Source organism: Dipodomys ordii, unplaced genomic scaffold (genome assembly GCF_000151885.1).
Source record: "Dipodomys ordii isolate 6190 unplaced genomic scaffold, Dord_2.0 Scaffold1, whole genome shotgun sequence".
Classification (NCBI taxonomy): domain Eukaryota; kingdom Metazoa; phylum Chordata; class Mammalia; order Rodentia; family Heteromyidae; genus Dipodomys; species Dipodomys ordii.
Genome location: NW_012267217.1, coordinates 61942911 through 61969570, shown reverse-complemented (window position 1 = coordinate 61969570; position 26660 = coordinate 61942911). Strand labels below are relative to the sequence as shown.

The 26660-nt window shown below is 49.6% G+C and overlaps 1 protein-coding gene and 1 long non-coding RNA gene across 2 annotated transcripts; one reads left to right on the top strand and one right to left on the bottom strand.

Moving 5' to 3' along the window:
* Positions 1-1429: 1429 nt before the first annotated feature.
* LOC105999855 lies at positions 1430-5310 on the bottom strand. The gene is made up of 3 exons (XR_001175765.1): positions 5014-5310; positions 1925-1989; positions 1430-1686 (listed from the first exon to the last, which is right to left on the bottom strand). It is a non-coding gene; the product is annotated as an uncharacterized LOC105999855 (long non-coding RNA).
* Gpr55 (G protein-coupled receptor 55) lies at positions 4119-22081 on the top strand. The gene is made up of 2 exons (XM_013034916.1): positions 4119-4572; positions 20951-22081. The coding sequence occupies exon 2, from the start codon at positions 20959-20961 to the stop codon at positions 21913-21915; it is 957 nt and encodes a 318-aa protein (XP_012890370.1). The 5' UTR covers positions 4119-4572; positions 20951-20958; the 3' UTR covers positions 21916-22081.
* The last annotated feature ends 4579 nt before the right edge of the window (positions 22082-26660 follow it).

The following is a 26660-nucleotide window of genomic DNA, read 5'->3' as shown; positions in this document are numbered from 1 at the left end:
GCATTGTTGGAGCTGTGGAGGGGTAAGAGAAAGGGTGAGCAAATACAGTCATATTCTGTGAAAATTGAATGATGTACCTTGAGGGTATGGAGGGGTTAGAGTCAGACTCCAGAGAAAGATGAGAAGACTGATCAAGATGAATTATACTGATGACCTGACTGTGGAATTGAAACCACAAACTACTTTGTACCACTATTTAATAAAGAAATAATAAGAAAGAGGAAGCCCGTGGTTTTAATGCTGAAGCTTTTATTTAGTTCCTAAGCTGGGTCTTATCCATGGTGGGGAGGGAAAGCCAGAGAATGAGGTGGTTTCCATCCAAGGAGCAGCTTCATGAACACAAAACACCAAACTCATGCTGGACGTGCGTGATTTGTGCTTGTAATCCTAGCTACTCAGGGGACTGAGGTCTGAGGATCCAGGTTCAAAGCCAGCCTGGGCAGAAAAGGTTGTGAAACTTTTACCTCCAATTAAGCAGCCAAAAACTGGAAATGGAGCTGTGCTTCAAGTGGTAGAGTATCAGCCTTGAATGAACAAGCTAAGGGACAGTGCCTTTGGCCAGGAGTTCAAGCCACAGTATGCGTACACACACACACACACACACACACACACACGCTTTTTCTCTCCCTGAGTTCAGGAGGGAGTTGGGCAGTACTTTGGATGTCCATCTTTTCTAGACCCTTTGTGGGGACGGAAGCTCCCTCCCCCACGGATGCCTTATAATCCAAGTGTCAAGACAACCATAGGGTTTAAAGAGCACTTTTGTCTGACTTTTGCACATTGAGGGTGTTCCAAGACACCAGGCCATCTCTTCCGCCTCGTGTTAGCTGAGGTCAAATACCTAAGAAATAGTGCGAGCAGCCACAGGGAGAAAGGTTTGCAGGGAGGAGCCATCCCCAGGTGCCTGAGCACCTAGAACGTGTCACTGCCACATTCTCAGGGGGATGGTAGGCAGGGGCAGTGCCGAGGAGCTGGGGGGGGGAGGGAGGGTGTTCTAACCAGCCACTGACTCCTGATTGGACGTAATGAATGCTCAAGGTGCCTAGACATCTTCAGCCTCGGTTGGTGGCTGACTTCACAGGCTCCTGGGGGCAGGATGAGGGGCAGCCCTCAGGACTCTGTCCAGATTCCAGCTAGTGCTCAGGGCTTCCTGCCGATTTACTCACCCGTGGGGGTCATGTGAGCTCAGTGTACAGGTAGAGCTTGGGGGCAGAAATATGGGAAAATCTGGAGGTTTGGGCCAGGTGACACCATACAGCTGCCGTATAGATAGAAGACTGCTCTGTCCACCTTCCTGTCCCTTCCTCTCCTTCCTTTCTTCTGCCCTCCCCCCCCCCCCTCTGCTTGGGAACGCAGCTGCCTTTCATCAGGAGGGTACCATTGTCAACATCACTCCTTCCCTCCCTCTCCACCCCCCTCCTTTGTCCAAACAGACTCTTTCAGGGTGACAGTGGCAGATATGTGGGAGCAGAGGTGGCGGAACCTTCTGCTGGGTGTCAGGCGTGGGCTGGCGGGGACTCCTGTGGTTTGGGGCAGGTGCTGTGGCTGCTGGCTGCCTAGTAGATGATCGCACGTTGGCTGACTCCATCGGCAGATGAGGAAGTGGCCTCAGAGGAGTTAGGCGATCAGCTCCAGGTTTCAGAGAACTCCTTTTATGGAGCGTGGTGGCTCCAGGGCCTCGTAGGACTGTTTTAGGAATCAGATTGCCTCCACTGACCTGGGACCTTCTCTCCCACCCTTCCCAACCCCTCTTCCTGTCCCGTTCTTGTTGCCCTCCGTCTAACCTGCCCCTCCCCCACCCCAGTGGGCCTGTCACTGTCCAGTCCTCCAGCGGCCATCCCACCCTCGATGATCTTGATTTAGATAAGAGTCAGAAGGCTGTCTGAGTTTCCTCTTTCAGGGGACAGCTTCCTGTATGACGTACCTGTTTGGCAGGTATGCTTGGTCACCCTTCTCCTTTCTGGCTGGCCTCTACTCCCTTGAGATGTTCTAGAACATGGGACCTTAGCTGCACAGAGGAGCCTGCACCCTGGCTGAGCAACCTCCAGTAGACTAGACCAGAACCAGGGCTGCTCCCTGTGCATCTCTCCTCGCCTCGCCTCCCCTGCTCCCTGCCCAGCTCAGCCCTCCACAACCCGAGCCCTCCAAGGGGCCTCCATAGACGCAGTGCCTGGCCTTCGATGGCTGCAGGGGTGAAGGGAAGAGAGGATGTGGTGAGTCTCCAGGGGCACAGCAGCTCTTGGGGGAGCCAGCGGAAGGGCCTGCTCCTGCCCTCGAAGGAGCCAGCTCCTGCATCCCCTTCACCCTCAGCTTGAAATTGGAGGTATGTGCTCCAGTGTCACCCCGGTGTCACCCTTCTGGGGTCTCTATCTAACAGGCAGCAGGCATGTGCCCGGGACTCCCACGCCTCTACTTTCTCCTGGGTGGTGAGAGGCTGGCCGGGACCAGGACGGCAGTTTGGGGAGGCGAAGGAAATCCTCTGAGACAGTTCTTCTTTAACTGCCTCTCTGGGGAGACTTGAGGAAGGGAGAACCAGACAGAGAAGGCTGAGCTGTGGGCAGCCTTGGGCAGGGCCCGGCCTGGCTATCCCAGAGGGGCTCAACCCGTGGGGTATCTCTGGAGTCTATGGGGGGACTGTGTTTAGAAGAGGCAGATGGTGATCGTTCAGATATTTTACTGATCATATTTACATATGTATGGGAATCAGGTGTATGCATTTGTGATTTTTCTTTGTGTGTGTGTGTGTGTGTGTGTCTGTCTGTCTGTCTGTCTGTCTGTCTGTCCTGGGGCTTGAAATCAGGGCCTTGGACCCTTGCTTGTCCTTTTCCACTCTGTCACTGGAGACCCGCCTCCACCTCCTCCAGCTTTTTGGTAGTTAATTGGAGATGCGAGTCTCTTGGCCTTGTCTGCGCTGAGCTCTGAAGAGCTCTGAAGAACTCAGTTTCCTGAGTCACTAGGATGACAGGTGTGAGTCAGCAGCTCCTGGCTTATGCTTTAAAATAATAAGCAATAGCCTTTAAGATGAAAGAAAACATATGAGAAAAGAAGGTAGCCAGAGCAAGAGGTGGGTGAAGACTTCTTCGAGGAGAGACAGAGCCATGGCGCCTCTTCCGGGGCCCCCACAGGCAGGTTCTGGGCCGCCAGGTGGGCGCTCTCTCCCCTGCTGCGGTTGAGCAGGCTCCTGGCCTCCTGTACCTGGGAGGTCTCACCCAATAGTAGCCGGCCTTTGGCTTAGTGGGGGCTGGTGTTCCCATGGAGACGACCCGGCTGGCCCTGCCCTGGCACCCAGGCCAGCCTGGCTTCAGTGTCCTGGTTTGCTGTTCCCCATCGTACCAATGCAGTGCCATCTGCTATTCTGCCGCTGCTCCATCAACCTTGCCCGGGAACAGATAGGATTTCTTTTTTTTTGGGGTGGGGGTCCGGGTGTGGGGCCTGAACTCTGGGCCTGGGCGCTGTCCCTCAGCTCTTCAGCTCAAGGCTAGCGCTCTACCACTGAGCCACCTTCCCAGCCCCAACAGATAGGATTTTCTGTCTTCTGCATCCCATGGCTGAGCTCAGTCACCCAGACCTAGCTCAGGCAACTTCTGTTTGCTATAGAAATCTCTATGAAAGCCACAGCCGACACGACTTATGGAAACAGCTGGGGTTGGTGTTCTCCGAGCTCCTCGGCCTCATCGCTGGCATGGCGTGGACACCAGCTGTAACTGCCAGACTTTCAGCCCCCACTTGATTGATTGCCTGGAATATTCCAGAGCTCCCCTGACAAGAGCCTCTTGGTGCTCATCCCTAAAGATGGAAGTCCCGCCGGGCGCTGGTGGCTCACGCCTGTAATCCTAGCTACTCAGGAGGCTGAGATCTGAGGATCGAGGTTCAAAGCCAGCCCGGGCAGGAGAGACCGTGAGACTCCTATCTCCAATAAACCACCAGAAAACCGGAAGTAGCGCTGTAGCTCAAGTGGTAGAGTGCTTGCCTTGAGCTGAAGAGCTGAGGGACAGCGCCCAGGCACAGAGTTCAAGCCCCACGACTGACAAAAAAAAAAAAAAAGATGGAAGTCCCCAGGAGTACACATACACACACACACACACGTACGTGCGCGAATATTTCTATGTCCACAGCTCTACCTACCCTGTGGTCAGTAGTTCCCCATCCTACATACACACTCATGTGTACACACACACTGCATGTACATTTAAACACACACATACACCCCCACACACACACACTTACACGCAGACTCTTTGGCCTCTCCCTTGAAGCTGGGTAGTGGTTTCGACCATCAAGAGGACACAGGCATGCAAACTCTCCTGGAAAGATGTTCTGGAAGCCCAATATTCTGGTTCTTTGAAGGGAGGGACCCCCACTTTTCTCTCTAGGCCCCTCAACCCCCCACAGCTACCTTGGGAGCTACTTAGGAGCTCCTGGCTCCACCTCCACCCCCCATTGTACCCTGAGGAAGTTCAGACCCAGGGAGGGGAAGTGCTCTATCTGCCCAGAGGAGGCAGGTGGCCAGGCCTGGAGGAGAAGCGACATCTCTCAGCTGCCTCGGCTCTGCTGGACGCCCCTCCCCGGCAGGTAACAGCCTCGGAGCCATGGAGGAAACTGAGGCACAGGGCCCTGGACCTGGCCTGAGCTCAGCCAGGTTTGGTAGGGCTGGGCTGCGATCACCCTGGGGCTGACCCAGTCTTCGGGGACAGTGACAGCTGCTGTTCACTCTGGTGGCCGCAGCCTCGGCTCTAGGCAGGCCCGGTTTGTTCCTGATCATGGGTGACATTTTTCTACGAGCCCTCAGCTTCCTCCTGGTCTGAGTCATGGTGGCGATGTCGTGGCAGGGTGGGACAGTCCCCGGCTCCCCTCACGTGCCAACGCCGTCCGCAAGCCCGAGGGCCACCACTCCAGAGTCTTGTGGGAATTTACCAAATGCTCGAGATGGCAGAGCGCCTGGCATGGTAGCGCACGGCCAGCGCGGAGGTGCGAAGGGTGCGTGGGAGCCCGGGGCGGGCGGGAGCCACTTACCAGTGGTGCCATTTTCCTAGCCGAAGTTAGGTCAGGTGCTTTCCTCCCTCCGCCTGGATTGTTCTGGAACTCTACTCAAGTGTCTCTTGGAGATGCTGGCAGGGAAGACACACCGGCATGTAGAATTCAGAAGATTCTAGTTCCTTCTCTGGGAGTGAGAACACAGACTAGGAAACGTCTGCGGGGCTGCCCTGGGCTGAGCTTTGTGCTCCTCAAGGACACAGAGATGGGGAGCAGAGGTGTAGAAAATGCACCCCCACGGCTCTGCAGCAAGCCCGGCTCACCTTCCCTTCAGAGATGGCCCAGCACTGGCCGCTGGCACTGCCCAGCCAGGCCCTCCCTCCCTCCCTCCCTCCCTCCCTCCCTCCCTGTCTCCCTCCCTCCCTCAATGAGCTCTCCTCAAGGACCGAGTCTGCTTCTGCGAGGCTTGGTGATATAAGGGAGACGGAGTCCTTTTCCCAGGGTGCTCACTGGACCACAGCAAGTACTCATATGACTGACTGGCGACGGGGGTGTTCCACGCAAAGCGGGGGATTTTTAGAATGGAGGAGAGGCTGAGGGATAGAGAACTGGGCTAGGCAGAGCCAGCCATGCAAAGGAGGGAGGGAGGGAGGCAGGCAAGGGCTGGAACCTTCTGGACTGAGCAGGTGCCCTTGCTTTGACCTTGGTGACAGGCCAGGGAAGAAGACTGATGAAGGAGGAACTCAGGATGTGCGTTCCCCATGCTCCCCTCTGTCCGTTTGGACTGCCATAAACTCTTTAGCATCTCCGAGCCTCACAGGGGTCACCTACAGAGCCAGACCCACCTCAAGCCCCTTGGCTAGCTCCTCCTCTCCCCACTCCCACCCCAGCCCACCAAACTCCACCAGAGACAATCTGCGCATGGGCTCTGTTCTCTTAATGCCTTGTGCTTTCTGGTATCCTGGTCCCTGGAAACCTAGTTTCTCTCTCTCTCTCTCTCTCTCTCTCTCTCTCTCTCTCACACACACACACACACACACACACACACACACACACACACACACACGATGAACTAGGCCGAGTGGTGGATAACTGCTTCCTGGTTAGTATTTGCATTCTAGCTGCTGGGCTTTCAGGTGAGGACCCGGAAGAGCGGGCATCGCCTGGGAAAGGTCCCAGGACCTCATCCCACAGCATCCCAAAGGTGGCGTCAGCTCTGCCCGCCCACCATCTGGCACCACCATCTCTGCCCAGAGGAAAAGCTCCGCATGGTAGAGGGGCCGGGGCAAGCCACTTGGGCTGCCAACAGGCTCTGTGCTTGCGGTCTGCGTTCTCTGGAAGACCCGGGGGGCTGAGGGGAGGTGTGGTCCATGTTGGGGCGCACAGGTGAGTTTCGGGGCCTCAGCTGTGTATACACAGCTTGCAGCTGTCCCAGATGGAACTCTGAGACGTGGAGGGTAAGTGGACCATCAGGCAAGGAGAGGTTGGGCTCGCTCTCAGCGCCGCGCGTGGGGGCTGGCACCATGGGGGGCAGCTCCCAGGCTTGCTTGGTGCCTGGTGCGGAGCAGGGCAGGCCCATGGGAGAACGGAGCCACAGCTGCCCACACGCTGGCCAGGTGGAGGCCCAGGCCCTTCCACACGCAGGCCCTTCTTTCCTCCTCCTCATTTAAACCTTAGAAAATACCTTTGAAAGAAGACTCTATTTCAGCATTAAAAACAAACATGCCAACGGGTCACCAGTGGCTCATGCTGGTAATCCCAGTGCTGCTCAGGAGGCTGAGATCTGAGGATCGAGGTTCAAAGCCAGCCCTGGAAGGAAAGTTCGTGAGACTCTGATCATTAACAAACCACCAAAAAAGCCCCAAGGGGAGCTGTGGCTCAAGCTGTAGTAGAATACTAAGTCTTGAGCAACAAAGCTCAGGGACAGTACCCAGGCCCTGAGCTCAAGCTCCAGGACTGGTGTGCACGCATGCATGCTTGCACCCTACCGTCCCACACCCCACACCCAAAACTTCCCTCCTGTAACACCCCATTGTTTGTATGTATTCTCTCTAAAGTCCTCCTCCTCCTCCCCCTCTTCCTCCCTCTCCTCCCCCTCCTTCTCCCCCTTCTCTTCCTCCATAGGATCTCACTACCTAGCCTGGCCTGGATCTTTCCATCATCCTTCGACTTGAGTGCTGGGAGCCCAGGCCAGGTCACCATGCCCAGAAAGTTCCACATTCAGAGCAAGCCGATCTCTGGCCTTTGGTAGCACACCCCAACCCCACGGCTTGGCTGCTTTGCAGCTCTTACACACCCTGAGCAGCACCTAACCCTGCTCCTTTTGTGGCCCCCAGAAGTGGCTCCAGGGAGCCTGTCCTGAGCCTGGAGTGGTGGTTGAGCCTGCCTTGCCCTTCCTGCGTCTCCCCCTGCCGCGGGGCTGCTCCTCGCACCGCCACCCGCAGCCAGGGCCAGAGCCACCGGATGTCCCCGGTTCTCTTCTAAATTCTCTCAGGGTCAGCTAGCTTCACATTTCTCACTTTCCTATTTACGAGAACATGTACAAATTCCCATTTTCATTTCGGCTGTAACTGGGTCCACGCCTCCTGTACAAATATTGTTCCTTTCCAATATCTCAGCAAGGCACATCTGATTTTATCTCTGACTCGCACATTATTGAAGAAACTAGATTGTACAAGAGAATGCCTAGAAATATCTCTCATAGGTCGGTGGAACTAAGATGCTGCAGATAAGAGGCTCAGATCCGAGAATCACTCTTTTCTTTGTGGTCTGAGAAGTGGAGGCGGTCTTTGCTTTTGACTTGAGTTCAGGAGGAATAAATTAGCAACCTTTGTACATTACAAAGAATATTCCCTTGATTTATGATTTCGTGCTCTTCCCTGATCTGTTAGCTCTCCTATTAATTGGGCCATCCAGGATCTACTTTCTCTGTCTGTTTGATCGATGATATTTTAAGAAAGCATCTCTGACTACAATGAGTTTCCCCCAATTTGGGCTTATTTTTTGTTGGCATTTCTGACACATTCACACCTTTTTCTTTTTGCTCTGTTAATTGGAATATAAATGGAATGTGTTATGTTCTCATTATTTACTGTAAACTTTTATCATTGCAGAGTTTTGATTACTCAATTATTTATGCTAACAAGAAAATTGTATTGTTATATCCTTTTCTTCTCTAACATTTGATGTGCTCATCCTTTTTCATTTTCTCTGTGTTTCTTATCAACAAAAGATGTTTGGATTTATTTGAATGGATGCTTCTTTTCAGAGGGTGTATTAATTTGGAATTCTTTATTATATTTGTTTAAACCTCTGTGGGGTTGCCCCTTGCTTTCTATATGGAGATATCACATATTTTTTCAATTTCAGTTTCTATTGTAAATGTTCTCTTCCTTTTGACCTTTAGCATGAGGAAGATTATTTAATTGAAATAGCTAATCTGAAAAGTAACAGATTTTTAACTTTTACATTTATTTCAATGAACAACTCACCAAACTTTGACAGAATTATATTTTGGGGAGAATTATCTCTGGGAAGAATTATTATTTTAGATATTTTTCTTTACTGTTTTTAAAATTATATTTTAGATATCTTTCTTTACATATGGAGCAGTGGATCCCAGGCTGGCCTTAATCTCCCAGATCCTCCTAATGGTTGGGTTTACAGGTGTGTGCCATGGTCCCTGGCTGGGTTTGTTGTTGTTGTTGTTGTTATTTTTTAAATAATGGAATGTTGGTTGATCTCTCTTCTCTTAGTGGAATCTGCTTTCTCAGGTAACATAGGATTTCTCTCAGATGCTACATCTAGAAACATTCATCTTTGTCCTGACAGTGTACCATTCTACCCGCTGAGCATTGGTTAGCGATGGATTTCTTTGGCTTTCTTTGCCTCGATCCCAAGCCCTGATGATGCCTTGTTTCTCTGATATTTAAGAGAAAATCAAAAGCTGTTCCTTTATTCTCTACTCTCCTCTCCCGGCATTTAGCATCAGTTCGGAAGACTCCTGAGTTGTTTTCATAAATCATGTCATTAGAAATATGCACAAAAATTAAGAGACGAAAGTGAACTATTTAGAAATCACTTTGCATTTAACTGGAAGAAAAGGCATGTGGAAATTTTTTTTCTAGGTTTTCTTCTCCCCAGGCATGGGTGTGTTTTTTTTTTAATCATAGTTGCAATCATTCTGAATGTATAATGCTATAGTTTGTGGGTTTTTTACATAACCGAGTCAGCATACACATAACAGAGAAAAATTTTCCATTGAGCAGGTTGACCCTCAGGAAATTAACCTCTTCTTGGCATTGAAGTATGTGCATGTATGTTTTGCTATTCACAAAAAGTGCTAAACGATCTTGGTTCAAGTTTTCTTTCTTTTGCATAATTTACTTATGGTAAAGGCTAAGAAATTACTAGATGAAAGACTAATATGATTTTTACGGCTTGCAGTATAAGTTACTGAGTCCCAAATGCCTTGTAGAAATTTGCATGCATGACTTTGGGTTGAGTCTTGGTGGCTTCGTACATTTGACAGAAAAAAAAAACCCATAATCTTTCCGTCAACTCTTTTCTGAGAACTGTCTGTTGTCTCTGTCTCCTCTCTCGCTTCCTCTTCCTTCTTTTATGTTTAAAGAGTTGGATAAAGGGGTTTTAATTCAGCATGTTAGTTTATGAGCACAATGCATCTTGATCAATGCCATCTCTTTCGTCATCTCTACTGTGTCTTTCTGTTTTCAGTCTCTTCATAGAGAAAACACATCACTCATCTAACACTCTGGTTACATGATGTTTCTTCAAATATATTCTTTAAAGTTACTATTTGATGGTACTAGAGTTTGAGCTCAGACCCTCCTCTTGCTGAACAAGTGTTTTATTACCTTAGTTATTTGCCAGATCTTTTTTGTTTTAGTTGTTTTTCAGATAGTGTTTCATGCTCTTGCCTGATGCAGCCTCAGTACTCAATCCTCCTAACTATATACCTCCATCTTAGCTGCAATTAGAGGTATGTATCACCACTTTCATCTTGTTGGTTGAAATGCAGTCTCCCTAATTTTGTTCCCAAGCTGACTTCAGACCATTGACTCCCTATCTCCACCTCCCAAACAGCTGATTAAGGAATGAGCCATCACCCTCAGCCTGATGTTAAACATTCTTCATTTCATTAGCATATAGATTTTCAAATTGTGACATTTTCACACATGTGCACAACGTTGATCACACATGTGTGATGAACCTTTCTCCTTTTATTCTCCCTTATCACACTGCCCCTCCTTAAAATAGTTTTAACAGATTTCATTGTTCTATTTTTCATTTGGATGTTAAACTTTTTTAACAAAAGAATTTTTCTATTTTTTAATAGACTTGAGTTCATTTTCTGTTTCACTGGCTTTTCCCTCCAGAAATTTTTATAAACAGATTGTTAAGTTTTCATCTAGATTTTCTTTCTTTTTTTTTTGGGGGGGGGTCCGGTCGTGGGGCCTGAACTCTGGGCCTGGGCGCTGTCCCTCAGCTCTTCAGCTCAAGGCTAGTGCTCTACCACTTGAGCCACAGTGCCACTTCCGGCTTTTTTTTTCCTTTTTGCTTATGTGGTGCTGAGGAATTGAACCCAGGGCCTCAGGCATGCAAGGCAAGCGCTCTACCACTGAGCCACCTTCCCAGCCCTCATCTAGATTTTCTATGGTTTGATTTTGTTAAATGCCATTCATTAATTTCTGTGTGTGTGTGTGTGTGTGTGTGTGTGTGTGTGTGTGTGTGTGTGCTGGTCCTGGGGCTAGGACTCAGGGCTTGGGTGCGGTCCCTGTGCTTCTTTTGCTCAAGGCTAGCTTGATTCCCAGCTCCACTTCTGCCTTTTTGTAGTTTAATGGGATGTGAGTCTCACAGACTTTCCTGCCTGGTCTGTTTTCAAGCTGAGATCTTCAGATCTCAGCCTCCTAAGTCACTAAGATCACGGCCAGGAGCCACTGGCTCCTCTGGCTGAGTAATATTTCTTAACTGAACCGAGACAGTTCTTAGTGAATTATGAAAGTGTGATTTTTTAATTGCGTATTGTAACTTCTACTCTTAGTTTCTTTTCCCATTGCACTTATGGTGCTATGCTACCTAGTCAGATGTTTTTGTTTCTTTTTTTCCTCTTCAGTGAGCTTGGAAGACAGATATCATATTTGAGTAGTCAATAGTTCCTTTAGTGGTTTTTTTTTTTTTTGTCGGTTGTGGGGCTTGAACTCTGGGCCTGGGCACTGTCCCTCAGCTCTTCAGCTCAAGGCAAGTGCTCTACCGCTTGAGCCATAGCACACTTCCGAGTGGTTTATTGGGAATAAGAGTCTCACAGATTTTCCTGCCTGGGATGGCTTTGAACCAAGATCCTCAGATCTCAGCCTCCTGAGTAGCTAGGATTACAGGCTTGAGCCACTGGCACCAGGCTACTTTAGTGGTTTTTTTAAAAAAAATCTTACACTTGCATTTTTGCAATGGTGAAAGAAAAAGAAGTCTTGCAGCGTTGTGAGGTTACTGCATGGAGATCTGCAGGGGAGAAGCTCAAGGACTCCAAACACACAGATGAAAAGAAAGAAGTGTATATGATCCTGATACGATCGTGTGCCCGTGTGCATGTGTTGAATTACATTGCACCACATAAATATGCATAGTAATCTTATGCTCATAAACATTAAATTTAAATTAAAAACAACAACTGGAGATAAAGCTGAGTGCTGGTGCCTCACACCTGTAATCCTAGCTACTCAGGAGGCTCAGATTTCAGGATCATGATTCAAAGCTAGGCCTGGCAGGAAAGTCTGTGAGACTCTAATCTTCAATTAACCAGCAAAAGGCTCGAAGAGAAGCTGTGGCTCAAGTGGTAGAGCACTAGCCAGGAGTAAAAAAGCTATGTGAGAAGATGAGGCTTTGAGTTCAAACCCCAGTGCTGGAAAAAAAGGGGAAAAAAAGAGCAATGACTTTTGATTTGCCTTTATGGACTACTGGTGTTAAGAACCGGGTGCTGTGCAGTTACGCATGGTTCTATCTCATTACCCTCACTTCCTACAATACAAGAGCACGCTTCCTTCTTTGTTAGTTTATCTACAGCAACACCCTAGTCTCTCCTCACCGCCAGAGTGTGTCCCAGGACCCCAAGTGGGTGTTTGCAACTAGATAAACGGAACCTTAAGTAGACTATTTTGTGTACACAGTTCCTCCCATTCCCTCCTTCCCACCTTCCCCACCCCTCCATTCATCTTCCCCTCGCCCACTCCCAATTTCTGCCATCAAACCCAAAGCCTCTTACCTACTAGGCAAGTGCTCTGCCTATCTGCCCCAGCCTCATGTCAGATCCTAGCTTTTACTCTGTTCCCTTAGAATTGTATATTTGGGACCATATCCACCCTGCTGTCGACGCTAGTTCCAAGGTGCCTGCCTCAATGTCTGCACTGGGTTTGGGCTGTCTTGGAGTTATCTCTGGGAAGTCTAGAACTCTGAGGCACTTGTTTGCCAGCGCCCACACCTGTCTGAGCGTGGATCTGCGTGCTCTTTGCTCTCTAGCAATGATCCAGTTGGTAATACGAGTCTGGCATCCAAATGTTGCCCTTGGAGGTAGAGGTAGAAGCATGGCTCGAGTGGTAGAGGGGCAGCCTTGAGCAAAAAAGCCAAGTGAGAGTATAAGGCCCTAGTATCAGCACACACACACACACACACACACACACACACACGCACACACACACGTGGGTGCACACAATGTTTTTTCCCCAGATTTCTTTTGGAATCTTTTTTTTTCCCAGAGAGATTATGTAAGAACACACTTGTTTGTTCACAGGTGTTTGTGGCATTTAAGATCTCATGAGGACCCCTGAGAGCCACTCTTTTTCTATCAGTTTTGCATGAAACTTTGTCATTTTCCCTGTTGTTCAGTCCAGCTGCACCCCCGCCTCTCAGGCACCATGCTGCTGGTGATTAACAGGCTCATCTTGGGCTCTGTAGCATAGTCACAGATCCAGTTTGATCTGTGACATTTCCCTTGTTAAATGTGTGTGTGTGTGTGTGTGTGTGTGTGTGTGTGTGTGTGCACGTGTGCGCATGCACATGCATGTGTGCATGTGCTGGTACTGGGGCTTGAACTCAGAGCCTGGGCACTATCCCTGAGCTTTTTCACTTAAGACTGGTGTTCCACCCCTTGGGCTACACCTCCACTTCTGGCTTATTGGTCGTGAATTGGAGATAAGTCTCATAGACTTTCCTGCCCAGGCTGGCTTTGAACCACAATCCTCAGATCTTAGTCTTCTGAATAGCTCGGATTACACGCATGAGCCCTGAGTGTGCTGTTTCCTGTTCAATTCTTTATCCTTCCTTGTAAGAGGCTAGGGCCAAGCCCAGTCAAATCCTTCTAGAAGAACAGGAGTTCACTGGTTCTTGCTGAAGAAAGACAGTCCAGAAATGTGGTCCCTGGAAGGCCAGCCCAGTCTTCGCTGGCTGCCGGTGATGTAACATTAGCAAAAGCACCAAGGTCTCCCCCTGGTGGCTGTACAAGTATATTGCTTAGACCTGTCTTGGAGAGAGCATGCTGCGGGAGCCGGGTGACAGAGGCTGGGCAGCCTGGCCTCTTTAGGTCCCCTAGCACTTCGATGCTGAGGCCTTGCTCTTCTAGGCCTTGTGCTCTTGCTTAGCTTGCTTCCTCATCTCATGGCTGGCGTTCTTCCCCTTGAACCATACTTCCAGTATGGCATTTTGCTGGCTAAGTGGAGATGAAATTTCTTGGCTTTTTCTGCCCAGGCTCAATTGTAACAGTGATCCTCCAAGTCTCAGCCTCTGGAGAAGCTAAGATTATAGACTGACCTTTCTTCCTTTTTTTTTTTTATGTCGGTGGTGGGGCTTGAACTCTGGGCCTAGCTGCTATCTCTGAGCTCTTCAGTTCAAGGACAGCACTCTACCACTTGAGCCACAGCACCACTTCCAGTTTTCTCAGTGGTTTATTGGAGATTAGAGTCTCAAGGACTTTCCTGCCCGGGCTGGCTTTGAACCGTGTTGCTCAGATCTCAGCCTCCTGAGTAGCTAGGATTACAGGTGTGAGCCACCGGCGCCCGGCTAGACTGACCTTTCTTATAAGCAGTATTTCTTTGAGATGCATGACTGCTAACGCCTGGCACCCATTTATGCCTTCTTATTGCATGAAGTTCTGGAATTTTTTTTAAAAAAGATTCTTTTCAAAGGTGGTTTCCTTCTGTCTTCAGAGGAATTCAGACGAGTCATATTTCAGTCTCTCTGCTCACTCTGCTTTTAGCTGGAAGTATTTTTTTCCCAACCTAATTTCTTTTTGCCTGTCCACGGCGTGCATGATTTCTTTTGCTTCACAGATTACCATCTGAGAAGTCTCTATTTGAAGGCTGCTGGTGAATCAGATGTGACCTTTTGCGCAGGCCTGCTGGAGAGCACGGTGGCCGATTTGTGTCCATCCCCCCCAACCCTGCCTGCTGCCACACCTGCTACAGTCAACTGAGACATGTCCAGACCCTGGGCCGTGGGGGGAACCTACTGCCTTGCTCTCTGGAGTTTTGTTTGTTTTTGAAATGGGGTCTCCCGGTGTGGCTCAGGCTCCTCATGAACTTCTGCACTGAAAGAACCCTTCTGCTCCATCCTTCCAAGTGCTGAGATTACAGATATGCGCCACCATGTCTGCCTGGGTTTTTCTTCCTAGTTTAGCCATAGTTGTGTGTGTGTGTGTGTGTGTGTGTGTGTGTGTGTGTGTGTGTGGTTGCTGGATTTTGAGTCCAGACTGTTGATACTCTACCACTTGAACCATGTCTCCAAGCCCTTGGGTTGGCTTTTGACTATCATTCATCCTTCTCTTGCCAACTTTAATTCTAATATTCAAACTACCCCGATGTGATGGGCTAACGGTGGAGTTTGCCTGAGCATTTGACCCTATTCCAAACAAATGCTCTTTTCTACAGCTTGGTTGGGCTGTTTTAAGCATAAACTTGTGCATAAACTTGGTTTTCTTCTGTGGTTTGAAGGTGACTGCTCTAAGCTTGTTGCTCTTCTACGACGCACCATTGCTTACTGAAACCTGCAGTAGGCTTGGGTCTTATTTTCTCTCATTGCTTTAAAATGTATATAAGGGGTTACAAGTTATTCTAGCTATCTTCTGAGAGAAACCCAGGGCTATCTTAGAAGAAGCTGCCTGCCAGCTAACATTCATTCATTCATCCATGTATTTGTGTGTGTGTTTGTGTGTGTGTCTGTGTCTGTGTGTCTGTCTGTGTCTGTGTGTGTACTGGTACTGGGGCTTGAACTTAGAGCCTGGGCACTGTCCCTAAGCTTCTTGGCTCAAGACTAGCACATTACCACTTTGAGCCACATTTCTAGGTTTTTTGGTAGTTAAGTGGAAATAAGAGTCTCACAGACTGTCCTTTCCTGGGCTAGTTTTGAACTGCAGTCCTCAGATCTCAGCCTCCTGAGTAGCTAAGATTACAGGTGTGAGCCACTGGTACCTGGCTATACTGTCTATTTTGTTGGTGGTGTTTCTTCTAGGCAGCCTCCAGAGACTTCTCTTAGCTCTCCCCTGGGCTTGTGAGCCAGTCAGCTCACTATGACTCTTGAACATCTATTTTTATTACCTTCCATGGCTGGGAATAGGCCATGTCTTCTATGGTGACAGAGACAGGGCTTCAGAGCACAAACGTTCTGTCTCCATTTACAGGTCCATAGACTCTGATGACATGTTAGCTTTGTTCACCATCGCTGTCCTAGTAAGAGTATACAGAATGAAATCCGTGTAGGATTTGCTTTAGCAGGATCAGAGAGACTGGGAATGGAGCCACGGGCAGTGATGAAGAACAATCTGGGTGTCAGCCAGGTATATGGTACTCGGCATGCAGGGGTTGTCAGAAGACCTGTGTCAGAAGACAGGTTGTGAGAAGACCTGTCAGGATCAGACAAGGATTGTGGTTTGTGGGAGGCTGGGAAAACAGCCACGGTCTGGGAGCCTCTTTTTTTTTTAATTATTTATGTTTCTTATAATTTCCTGTCATTTCTTACTTATAACTTTCTTGTCATTTCATGGGGTATTTTATTAAAACCAGTTGAATATCCATATATCTTGGATGCTAAAATGGAATTCATAAACTTGAAAAAAAGAAGGAAAAAGTTGACTTTAATATAGTGATACAGAACAACTTCCAAGAAAGATTATTAACTTGAAGAGCAATGGACAGAATAATATATAATATTATATAACATTTCCGAACTTTTAGAGATGTCAAAATAAAATCCATAAACTTGAAAAAAAAGAAGGAGAAAGTGGACTCCAATATAGTGATATGGAATCACTTCCAAGACATATTATTAACTGGAAGAGCAAGGGGTAGAATTATAGGTATAACAATACTTTCAACCTTTTAGAGCTGTCCTCCATATTTATATACATACTGCAGGGAGGCCTGAATTTGGAAACTGCTGGGGGAAAGATGTGAGGAAATGTGAAGTGTGGCTGCTTCTAGAAAAGTCCAACAGAGCCTGGTGGTGAATTAGAGACTGATTCTCCTTGGCACATTCTTTTGTGCTGTCTGAATATCTTATGGAGTGTCAGGATTCATTGTTCCATTCAAAGAAGACCTAGCATAAAAGCAGTAGCTGCCCAGGGCTGTCTGTGGCGACAGGACTCCCTGCTGCCAGTTGATGGGGCCCGCACTGCATGCTGGGATCTGGGCCCTGCTACCCAGCACTGGGGTGGGGGAGGGATGTGGGGAGGGGCCAGTGCAGGCCTTGGCTGAGCTATGGAAGAGGCCAATTGTTGGCACCTGCCAACGATAACACACCTTGCATCAGTACTTGCTCTCCAGTGGGGGAGGAAGAGGGAGGAGCGGTGAGAAACGGGGAGGAGGGGAGTGAGCAGAGGTGGGGGAAGATGAGAGTTGGGTTGTACTGGAATTATGTTTCCAGCCAGGCAGACTCTGGAGGCCTGGAGATATATATATATATCTTACAGAGAGGTTACAATTACATGGGCAAGATAATGTTCCCATCCCCCCCCCGCCAAAGTTGTAATATTCATTTTTCGACATCTTGTACATCTCATTGTTGCAATGGGTACATCTGTATCCCTATTTAAACAATTTGTTTTTTTTCCTTTCCTCTTCACAAATTATACCAACATCAAACACAGTAAAAACAGGGGTTATACCATGGGGGAGGGACATACAAAACAACAAAGAAATACCTTATAAATATGTTAGAAATAATAGTAAGAAAGAAAAAAACATTTGAGTCCTTATCTTGGGGTTCATTTCGCCTAACATCAACTTATCTGACCATTTCTGTTTGACTCATACATATACTAGATATTACAAATAAGGGAAACCATGGGACCTATGTTTCTTTGGGCCTGGCTTACTTCACTTAATATAATTTTTTCCATGTTTTTCCATTTCCTAACAAATGGGGCAATGTCATTCTTGCTGATGGAGGCATAGAATTCCATTGTGTATATATACCACATTTTCTTGATCCATTCATCTACTGGGGGCATCTGGGTTGGTTCCATATCTTAGCTATGGTAAATAATGTTGCAATAAACATAGTTGTGTTGATAGCATTAGTATGGTCTTGTTTGTGATCATTTGGGTAAATGCCCAAAAGTGGGATTGCTGGGTCATAGGGGAGCTCTATGTGGAGTCTTTTTATTTATTTATTTTTTTTTTAATTTTTTTTGAGTCCGGTCGTGGGGCCTGAACTCTGGGTCTGGGCGCTGTCCCTCAGCTCTTCAGCTAAAGGCTAGCTCTTTACCACTTGAGCCATAGCGCCACTTTCGGCTTTTTTCTTTTTTGCTTATGTGGTGCTGGGGAATGGAACTCAGGGCCTCAGGCATGCAAGGCAAGCGCTCTACCACTGAGCCACCTTCCCAGCCCCTATGTGGAGTCTTTTGAGGAACCTCCATACTACTTTCCAAAGTGGCTGAACAAGTTTACACTCCCACCAACAATGCAGTAAGGTTCCCTTCTGTTCACATCCCCTCCAGCATCTGTTGTTATTAGAGCTCTTGATTATAGCTATTCTAACTGGGGTGAGGTGGTATCTCAATGTTGTTTTGATTTGCATTTCTTTTATGTCTAGAGAGGTTGAACATTTCTTTATGTGTCTCTTGGCCATTCTTATTTCCTCTTCAGAGAAGTTTCTCTTTAAGTCTTTAGCCCGCTTATTTATTGGGCAGTTGTTTCTTTGAGGATTTGTTGTTGGGGGATTTAATTTTTTGAGTTCCAGGTATATTTTAGATATGAGACTCTTGTCCGTTGTATGGCTAGTGAAGATCTTCTCCCAATTCATGGGCTTTCTATTGATCTTGCTAGCTATGTCCTTTGCCATGCAGAAGCTCTGCAATTTCGTGCAATCCCATTTGTCCAACTTTTCTTTGATTTGTTGTGTTTCTGGGTCTCTATTAAGAAAATTTCAGCCTGTGCCAAGGAGAACTAGGGATTTTCCTATTCCATCCTGTAATGTTTTCAGAGTGTCTGCTTTGACTCCGAGGTCTTTGATCCATTTGGAGTTGATTCTGGTGCAGGGTGATATATAAGGATCTAGCTTTAGTTTTCTACAAGTGATTAACCAATTTTGCCAGCACCATTTACTGAAAAGACTGTCTTTCTTCCATTCTATTTTTTTTTAGCTCCCTTATTGAAGATTAGATGGCTATAGGTCTGTAGGTTCCTTTCTGGGTTTTCAATTCTATGCCATTGGTCCTGAGGTCTGTTCTTGTGCCAGTACCAAGCTGTTTTGATTACTATGGTTTTGTAGTAGAGTTTGAAATTTGGTATTGATATTCCTCCAGCAGTGTTCTTTCTGTTAAGGATCAATTTTGCTATTCGGGGTCTTTTATTGTTCCATATGAATTTTTGGATTGCCTCTTCTATTTCCTTGAAGAATGAGGTTGGAATATTGATAGGTATCGCATTGAATTTGTAGATAGCCTTGGGAAGTATTGCCATTTTCATGATGTTGATCCTTCCAATCCAGGAGCATGGGCGGTTTTTCCACTTTCTAAGTTCTGTTTTGATTTCCTTTTTCAGGTTTTTAAAGGTTTCATCATAGAGGTCTTTCACTCCTTTGTTAGTTAATTCCTAGGTATTTTTGTGGGGCTATTATGAATGGAGTTGCTTTCCTGATTTCAGCCACACTTTTCTCATTGTTGGCATACAGAAAAGCCATTGATGTTTAAGGGTTAATTTTATACCCTGCTACTTTGCCAAAGTTTTGAATCAGCTTGAGTAATTTGGGAGTGGAGTCCGTGGGATTCTTGAAATATAAGATCATGTCATCTGCAAAGAGGGAGAGTTTTACTTCATCTTTCCCTATTTGGATCCCCTTTATGTCTGCATCTTGTCTTATTGCTGTAGCTAGGCATTCTAATACTAGATTGAAGAGAAGTGGAGAGAGTGGACATCCTTGTCTCATTCCTGAGTTAAGAGGGAATGGCTTTAGATTTTTACCATTAAGTATAATTCTGGCAGTAGGTTCTGTGCACCTATGTTGATCCAGAGCCCTATTTCCCCCCCCACAGTGTTCAGACTCATAAGCCACACCTGGCCAGAGCACACCCTGTGCAGCGTACCTGTAGTCTCGGTCTTCTTGTTTTCACTTTTCACCTGTCTGCAGGCCTTTCTTTGTCCTGCAGAGATCTCAGGTCCACCTTCCTAGAGGTCACGTCCTTTCTTTCCTGACTGTGTTTTGGGTCTGGATTTCTCTTCTGGGGAGCAGAGACTGCAGTGGGTCCAAACGTGACATCTTGCCACCTTCAGAGACCACAGAAAGAAACCCAGCAGTTCGATTGCTTTCCATTGCCTCTGTGCGTGGCAAGCATCTGCAACTGACCCGACCCACCGATCAGAGCAAGTCGTGCGTCCAGGACAGCGTGGTTCACAGGCTGTAACTACCCTTACAATCAGGGCTGGAGTGAGCGCCGGTCACCCATGGAAAAGTGTGAGCAGAGGGGACAATGTGTAAAGAGGACTTGCACCCTGAATCAGCGTTTGAATCCCTGATCAAGTTGGACCTGAATACAACTCTACCCTCGTTTGCCATTTTGAAATACTCTCTCTGCTTAAAGCAGTTTGAGGCAGGGTTTGTGCTGATACTGCTTTCAACTGGAGTTCTTTTTTTTTTTTTTTTTTGGTCTGGTCGTGGGGCCTGAACTCTGGGCCTGGGCGCTGTCCCTCAGCTCTTCAGCTCAAGGCTAGCACTCTACCACTTGAGCCACAGCACCACTTCCAGCTTTTTTCTTTTTGCTTATGTGGTGCTGAGGAATCTAACCCAGAGCCTCAGGCATGCAAGGCAAGTGCTCTACCACTGAGCCACCTTCCCAGCCCCCTCAACTGGAGTTCTGAGTGAAAAAAAGAGAAAAATATTTGGGGGGGAGGAGTGAGAGAAGAGAGGAAGAATTTGGATTGCTATACATATGATCTCCAATTTACCACGGTTCGACCTTGGCTATTTTAACTTTATGACGGTACAGAGCATACCCTTACAACATTCTATTTTCCACTCTAAGCCCAGTGGGTCAATAAGTTGCATGAAATATTCAACACTTTATGGTTAGATGATTTCACCCAAGCGCAGGCTAATGTAGGTTCCGAGGCACCTTTGTGACAAGCGAGGCTGCTCTCTGCCGTTCGCTAGCCAGAGGGCCTGGAGGGCACTGGTGGATTAGCATAGTGTTCAATGCACAGTGCGCTGCGCGGGGTGTGATCGCACAGCCACGCGAGGAGCGTCTCTATGAGAAGGTAATGATGCCTCCACTGGGGTATTGGGGTTCCAAGGAATGTTTGGGTTCTGTTTGGTCATTGTGATTAGATAAGTAGGACTCACTGGGGGGAGAGAGGGATGTTTGTTATTCTTTATGACAACATTTGAACATATCACTTCAAAGGAAAGAGAGAGAGACAGAGAGACAGAGAGACGGAGAGACAGAGAGCGGAGACACTCTAACCTGTGGCTCGTGTTGCAGGCCAGAACATGAGCCAGGCTCCCGAAAGCACCAACTGCTCGTTCAGTGACGTGGACGAGCTCACCAAGACCCTCCAGCTGGCCGTACACCTCCCCACCTTCCTCGTGGGCCTGCTCCTCAACCTGCTGGCCATCCGCGGCTTCGGCTCCTTCCTGAAGAGGCGCCGGGACTACGCAGCCACCTCCATCTACATGATCAACCTGGCCATCTTCGACCTCCTGCTGGTCCTCTCGCTCCCGTTCAAGATGGCGCTGTCGCGAGTGCAGCCTCCCTCCCCGGCCTTCTGCACGCTGGTGGAGTGCCTCTACTTCATCAGCATGTACGGGAGCATCTTCACCATCTCCTCCATCAGCCTGGACAGGTTCCTGGCCATTCAGTACCCGCTCCTGGTCAGCCACCTCCGCTCCCCCAGGAAGACCTTGGGGATCTGCTTCGCCATCTGGCTCCTGGTGTGGACGGGAAGCATCCCGATCTACAGCTTCCACGGGCAGGTGGAGACGTACACGTGCTTCCACAACATGTCTGACGGCACGTGGAGCGCCCAGGTCTTCTTCCCCCTGGAGGTGTTCGGCTTCCTCCTTCCCATGGGCGTCATGAGCTTCTGCTCCTACAGAAACATCCGCACGCTACTCAGCCGTCGAGACCGGACTCAGGACTGGGTCCAGCAGAAAGCCTGCATCTGGACCATCGGCGCCAGCCTGGCTGTGTTCGTGGTCTCCTTCCTCCCGGTGCACCTGGGCTTTTTCCTGCAGTTCCTGGTGCGGAATGGCTTCATCGTCCAGTGCGGAGCCAAGCGCGGCATTAGCTTGTTCCTGCAGCTGTCGCTGTGCTTCTCCAACATCAACTGCTGCCTCGACGTTTTCTGCTACTACTTCGTCATCAAAGAGTTCCGCGCGGACCTCATGGCCCACCGGCCTTCCAGGGTCCGGCTGGTCCTTCAGGACACTGTGACTACCAGGGGTTAAGGGACGGCGGCAGCTTTGCCCAGAGGAAGGAAATCCTAGTCCCAGAGTCTCGTTAGGGACATCCTGTTCCAACTAGCGTGAGTTCTCTTTGATGATGAGCACCGTCTTTGCTCTTTGTACCCCTAAACAGCTTTCCACAGCGTCCACATACCTTGATGTAGATCACCTCCGGTCTGGGATTTGTGGATGAACCTAGGTCCCAGGTGAAGGCTTCATTTCTAAGTCCAAAGAAGTATGAGGCAGAAGATTCAAAATTCATCTGAAAAAAAAAAAGGAAGAGGGCTGTTTCTCAAGCTTTCCCATCCATCTGTTCCACTAGAAGATTCTAGAAAGGAAGAGAGGACTTAGGGGAGGGAATCAATAGAGGCAGCTGCGGTGGGTGTCCTGGGAAGAGCTGTGGTGGTGGGGAGCAGCAAGCCTTTCCTTGGATTGACCGGACGTGCACCTTTGCCCTGCTGGTGACAATGGCTTGGAGATGACAACCTGGCGTGTTTAGGGCTCAGGAGACATTGGTGCACAGTCCCATTTCCTGTAGGCAGTGGATAGTGTAGGAGGCCAGCTAACGCTCCCCGGGTCAAGCAGTCTGCAGGAGTGAGGTGGCTGGGTAGCCCGGCCCGCGGAGACCCTTCGTGGAGGCCGAGGGGACAGACGGGTAAAGCAGTAACGACACTCGAGAGGCGTGAGCTCTCAGGACACATCTGGGGAAGGAAGAGGCCGGGCCAAGGGTTGGCAGTGGACAGCCCCTCTCCCATGACCCCACGCTGTCCAGTACATGCTGACCCCACGCTGTCCAGCCCGGGCTAGGAGAGGACGGAGGCCTGACCACACCCAGCCTTCTATCTGGGCTGCCTGGGAAGTGATTTGTTTGGGCCGAATTTGAAGATGTGAGAGAGAAGTCGACGGTCTTGGTGTGAGAAATCGTCAGTCTTGGTTTGATTTTTGAGGTGGCAGAGTGAAGGTGGCCAACCCTGGTGACACTTCCCAGAGAGCCGACTGACCGGCTCTGGCCAGGAAATGCATGAGTTGGGGGGGGGCCCTCCATGAGGCAGCAGAGGGCGCTCAGCCTGCTACAAGCCTCACTCGGCCTCTCGAGGCATCGATGGGCGTCTGGGGCTCTGGAGAAGGAAGGAGCAGGTGGCGGCAGCCCAGAGCCCTGAGATGACTCAGCCGTCCGGGAGCGAGATGGCTGGAAGGAGAAATGGGAAGGTGCTTTTGCCAGGGGGAAGAGTGGGCCGAGAAAAGCAGCGCGGGAGGCTGAGCCTCGAGCAGCTGTAGGGGTGGCTGCGTGGAGGGGGGAGAAGAGGGAGCCTTAGATAAAACCCGGGACCTGCCAATAGAGGAGAAGAGGAGGAGGCAGAGGAGGAGGAGGCAGAGGAGGAGGAGCCATGTAGGGGGTGGGGGTGGAGAGGGCAGGAAGGGTGAGGGAGGGCAGAGCTCTTCCTGGGGGAGCATCCCTCCCCTCTACTGGACGGAACCAGGGAAGGGCAGGGGCCTCCGTGGGCCGCAGCTGTGGCAGGGTTCAGGTGCCATTCTGTAGCCGCTTCTTCGGGGTGACTGGAGTCACCCCCTGGGTGCGGAGGGACCTGTCCAGCAATGGTGACAATGGGCGAGGAAGTGAGGGCACCAAGGCCAGAGATTCCCCCCCCACCGCCCACCCTGCCAGCCTGGGCCTCCAGGAGCCAGCACGCGCAGAGTCGGGACCGGCCTGGACAGCAGCTCGGCGCTTCCTCTCCCTGCCCAACAGTGCTGTCCCCCGGCTGTCCTGCACAGAAACGCCACCTGCGACTGTGGGAGAAGCAGACCGTCCCATTCGGCAGGGCATCTGGGGTTGGTGTTGGAGCCATGTAGCCCCCAAGTGTGTGTGTATGAGGAGCGGATCTAGAAGATCATGTAGTAGAGTTGAGGGATGTCTGCCATTAGGGCTGAATGGGCCACCAAGACCAAGGTTCCGGGGGACCCCGGCCACCCATCATTCCCAGAGATGATCTAAACTAAAACCTTGTCTGTGTGGAGCTGTTTGAAGAGAAGGGAGAAAGCCTCCCTGGAAATAGGCTCAGGTCATGGCGGTGGCGGGGGTGGTGGTGGCAGGGGAGGGGGGAGGGGAAGGGGGAGGTCTGCTCTGTAGGAGGATCCAGTTTTGAGGCCATGCTGGCCATAGTGGGCCATCATCCCAGCATGAGTGTGGGGCTGGGATGGGCAGAGGGACCACCCCTGCAGCGGATGCCACCAGTGAGTCGCAGGAGCCAGAACTTAGGTATAGAAAAGGCTGGATTTGGGCTGGGAAGTTGGCTCAGTGGTAGAGTGCTTGCCTTGCCTGCATGAGGCCCTGGGTTCAATTCCTCAGCACCACATAAGCAGAAAAAGCCAAAGTGGTATTGTGGCTCAAGTGCTAGAGCACTAGCCTTGAGCTGAAGAGCTGAGGGACAGCGCCAGGGCTCAGAGTTCAAGCCCCATGACCGACAAAAGAAAAAGAAGAAGGTAAGAAAAGGCTGAGTTCCACTATTCAATTCAGTGAGAACCAAAGCTATTGTGTGGCCACACATGAGACCCCGTTTGAACACACATAGACATGCGTGCACGTCCATAAGATTAACTGGAAAAAAACCCATTTGATTCATTGGCTTTGATGAATAAATAGATTCACACCATGCATGAGGACCTTGTCTTACATGATCCTTTCTCCCCCGGTTCAGCCTGCTGGGAGCTTGATCTCTGTGCTGAGGGAGGGGGGATCCGGAGACACCGCAGCCATGACGCCCTGTGTGCTTTGAAGTCTGGAGGAGGCAGGATCAGAAGCGCTGTGCTTCAGAGTGCCGCTGGGGGGCGGGGCTAAGCTCCTCCTCCAGACCTCTGTTCTGGGGCTGCCCCTGGATCAAGCCCAACCAGCACATGTCTCTGTCAGGTGCGCCGCAGGCACATACACAAAGATATTTAGGGTGATCTGCAAAGCAGATCTGAGAAGCTTCTCCCCTCTAAGAATTGCTTTGGAGTGGACATCCATGCCAGATGGTGCTCAAACACGCCGATGCATGTTTCTAGTTCAAGTTGTGCATTGGGGGAGGGGGGAGGTGGAGAGAGGAAGTGACATAGAATTTCAGGAAGATGGGCAGGAATAGCTATCCTGGCTATCTTGGGGTGATCCAAGTAGCTGATTCCCACAGGCAAAGCATTTCCCAGTGTGACCTTGGCTTAGGGGACACGCGATGCCAGTGACCTGGTGACTGGGATGTAGGCCCAGAATAAAAGTGGAAAAACTCTAGGGGGCCTAGGTTGGTTAAGGAAGGTTCCAGAGGTCTGGCTTTGGGATAGAGTGTGCTGTGGAGGTGGCCAGGAGAGGTCACCCCTTCCCCAAGGTGGGCTCAATGTTGCTTTGAACTGAGGTTGAGGAAAGGCCGCTTCCCATGGCAGAACTGAGCCTCTTGGCTCTGCTTTAGCTTTCTGACTTTGAGTCCAGCTGGGCCTCAGTTGGCATTTCAGGAAAGCAGGCATGCACAGTGTAATGGAATGTGGCACCAATGCCCACCAGAGGAACCTGGTACCTGTGCCTCCTAGGTCAGGGAACTCTAGAAATACTTGGTGAGAGAAGAACTGGGTGGACAAACAGACTTCCTGAATTAGTGAAGTTGGGGTACCAATCATCATACCTTGATCATTAGGGAACATTTGAGTCCAAAGGCTGGGACATTGAAGTCACCTGGCCATAATAGAGATGAAGGTGGTAAGAACGTTTTTCTGCTGTCAGTAGCAGGCAGAGTCCTTTGGCTCTGTGTCTGGCAAGGCTGCTGGAATACAGCTCAGTGGCAGGCAGGGCTGTGGTGCTTCAGCTTTCCTGACGGCCACCGCCACGGTTGCCTTTTCAGCTTTTGGGTTTTTTTTTTTTTAGTTAGTTGTGGGCTTGAACTTAGGATCTGGGCTCTGTCTCTGAGCTCTTCTGCTCAAGGTTGCCACTTGGAGCCACACCATCACTTCTGGTTTTCTGGTGGTTCATGGGAGGTAAGCGTCTCATGGATTTCTCTTCCAAGGCTGCTTTTGAGCTGTGATCCTCAGATCTCAGCCTCCTGAGTAGGCAGGATTACTGGTGTGAGCCACCAGCACCAGCACCCAGCTCCAGACACTTTTAATGGGATATAGAAGTGGGTATGGGTGTATGTTAGACTTTTTGCCATTGTGACCAAATACCCAAGAGGCACATCCCAAGGGAAGAAGGGTTCATTTTGTCACCGTTTCATGGGGTCCAGTGCCTGGTTACTGGTCCCTGCGTGCTTGGGATGGTGACAGGAGCATGAGGAGGAGGAGGAGGCTGCTGGTCTCATGGCAGCCAGGAAACGGAGAGCGAGGAGGAGCCTGGGGATCTACTTCCTCCAACCTGGCCCTACCTCCTCAAGTTTCCGGAAACTCTCAAAATGGCTCCACCAGCTTGGGACCAAGTTTCTACACAAGAACCTGCAGGGGACATTCTCGAGTCAAGCCATGACCTGGTGACCTCTGCAGGTGGCACAGGTCTGTGAGCCAGTGCCCCTGCTCCCTGCCACCGAGCCATCCAAGGCCCAAGCTTAGGGGCCCTTGCACCCATTCTGTCAGGAGCTTTCTTTCTGCCAGAAGGGAAGTAGGGGAGGCCTCAGGCTGTTGGAGGCAGCAGCTGGTTGCCCAGCAACAGCTCTGCGCTGGTAGGTTGCTCCCAGGCCCTGTTTACTTGAACAAGCTCCAGCAGGGCTCTGGAAGAAAACAAAGATTCCCACTGTGAG